Source organism: Priapulus caudatus, unplaced genomic scaffold (assembly GCF_000485595.1).
Source record: "Priapulus caudatus unplaced genomic scaffold, Priapulus_caudatus-5.0.1 Scaffold6275, whole genome shotgun sequence".
Lineage (NCBI taxonomy): Eukaryota > Metazoa > Priapulida > Priapulimorpha > Priapulimorphida > Priapulidae > Priapulus > Priapulus caudatus.
In genome coordinates this window covers 1-2319 of record NW_014583336.1, presented here as the reverse complement: position 1 = coordinate 2319, position 2319 = coordinate 1, and the positions used below count along the sequence as shown (strand labels likewise).

Below are 2319 nucleotides of genomic sequence, written 5' to 3'. Positions count from 1 at the left end.
TGCGTGCGTGCGGCGTGCGGTGTGTGGTGTGGTGTGTTGCTGTGTGTATGTGTCGTGTGTGGTTGTGTGTCGTGTCGTGTGTTGATGTATGTTGTGTGTGTGCTGGTGATGTATGTGGCTGTGTACGTGCGTGCGTGCGTGTGTGTGTGTGTGTGTGTGTAATGTGTGGTGTGTTGTGTATGTTGTGTGTGTGTGTGTGTGTGTATGTGTGTGTGTGTGTGGTGTGTAGTTATGTGTGTGTGTGTGTGTGTGTGTGTGTGTGTGTGTCGTGTGTTGTGTGGGTGTGTGGGTGTGTGTTGTGTGTTGTGGTGTGTGTGCATGTGTGTGTGTGTGTTTGGTGTGTGTTGTGTGTATGTCGTGTGTGTGTGTGTGTGTGTGTGTGTTACATATATATATGGTGTGTGTATGTGTGTGTGTGTGTGTGTTGTGCGCGCGTGTGTGTGTGCGTGCGTGCGTACGTGCGTGCGGTGCGCGCGGTGCGTGCGTGTGTTGTGATTATGTGCGCGTGCGTGCGCGCGTGCGTGTGTGTGTGTGCGGCGTGCGTGCGTGGTGTGCGTGCGTCGCGTGTGGTGGTGTGTGTGTTGTGTAATGATGGTGGTGATGTGTGTGTGTGGTGTGTTTGTGTGTGGTTTGTGTAATGTGTGTGTGTTGTGTGTTGTGTGTGTGGTGGTTGTGTATGTGTGTGTGTGTGTGTGTGTGTGTTGTGTTTTGTGTGTGTTTTGTGTATATGTGTGTGTGTGTGGTGTGTGTGTGTGTGGTTTGTGTAATGTGTGTGTGCGTATGTGTGTGATGTGTGTGTGGTGTGGTGTGTATGTGTGTGGTGTGGTGTGTATGTGTGTGGTGTGTGTGTGTGTGTTTGTGTATGTGTTGTGTGTGTGGTGTGTGTGTGTGTGTGTGTATGTGTGTGTATGTTGTGGTGTGGTGTGTGTGGTGTGTTGCGTTTGGTGTATGTGTGTGTTGTGTGTAATGTGTGCTGTGTGTTATGAGTGGTGGTGTGTGTGTTGTGTGTTGTGTGTATGTGGTGTGGTGTGGTGTGTGTATGTGTGTGTGTGTGTATGGTGTGTGTGTGTAGATGTGTGGTGTGTGTGTGTGTGTTTTGTGGTATCGCGTGTGTGTGTTGGTTTAGTGTGCGGTCGTGTGTGGTTGTGTGTGTAGTTGTGTCGTGATGTGATGTGTGTGTCTATGTGTGCTGTGTTGTGTTTTGTGTATCGTTGTGTGTGTGTGTTGTGTGTGTGTGTGTGTGTGTGTGTGGTGTGTGTGTGATGGTGTGTGTGTGTCGTATGTGTGTGTAATGCGTGTGGTGTGTGTCTATGTGTAATGTGGGTGTGTGTGTGTTGTGTGTGTGTGATGTGTGTGTGGTTGGTGTGTGTGTGTGTGTGTGTGTGTGTGTGTGTGTGTGTATGCGTACGTACATGTGTGGAGGAGGGGGGGGTGGTATCGCTACGCCATCACCGCCGCCATCATTGTTAATGGCTTCATAGTTAATGACGATCATTATAAGTTAATTACAGCCAATTAGATGCTGCCTCTACATCAAGGCGTTATTGTGCCGTGCGGTGAGATAACATGCTGCTACTGCTGCTGCTGCTGTCATCGTCATTGTCATCGTCACTATCACCGTCTCCGCCATTGTCATCTTCACAATCAGTGTGCCCGTCATTGTTATCGTCATTATCATAGTTCCCGTCACTATCATCGTCACTATCTCCGTTGCCGCTGTTGGCATCGTCACTATCACCGTCCTCGCCGCCGTTGGCATCGCCACTATCGCCGTCCTCGTCACTGTCATCGTTACTATCACCGTCCTCGCCGTTGGCCGTTGTCATCGTCACTATCACCGCCGCCGCTATCGTCATCGTCTTCAGTAATGTTGCTCTCTCACTATAGGCTCAACTTGAGATTTGTGTGTGAACGCCTTCTAAGCTGTCGCATCGCATTATTCATGTAAGCCGTTAGCGAGAGCGTAGTAAAGATCGAGAGATAGAAATATATATATCTATATATATATATATATATATATATATATATATAGTATAGAGTAAGAGAGAGAGAGAGAGTGAGGAGACGAGAGAGAAAAGAGAGAGAGCGAGAGAGAGCAGCGAGAGATAAGCGTGAGCGAGAGAAGAGAGAGAGAGAGAGAGAGAGAATGAAGAGAGAGAAAGAGAAAGAGAGAGAGAGAAAGCATATAGTCTACATATATATAATATAGTATATATTAATATAAATATTAGAGAGAGAGAGAGAGAGAGAGAGAGAGAGAGGGGGGGGGGGGGAGGGCGAGATGTGAGAGACAGGCAAGATGAGATAAGAGACAAGCAG

General features: G+C 48.1%; 1 protein-coding gene across 1 annotated transcript; it reads right to left on the bottom strand.

The window, feature by feature from the left end:
- Positions 1-1541: 1541 nt before the first annotated feature.
- Positions 1542-1856, bottom strand: LOC106820070 (clumping factor B-like). The gene has a single exon (XM_014824632.1). It carries the CDS (start codon positions 1854-1856, stop codon positions 1542-1544), a length of 315 nt encoding a protein of 104 aa, XP_014680118.1.
- Positions 1857-2319: the final 463 nt, after the last annotated feature.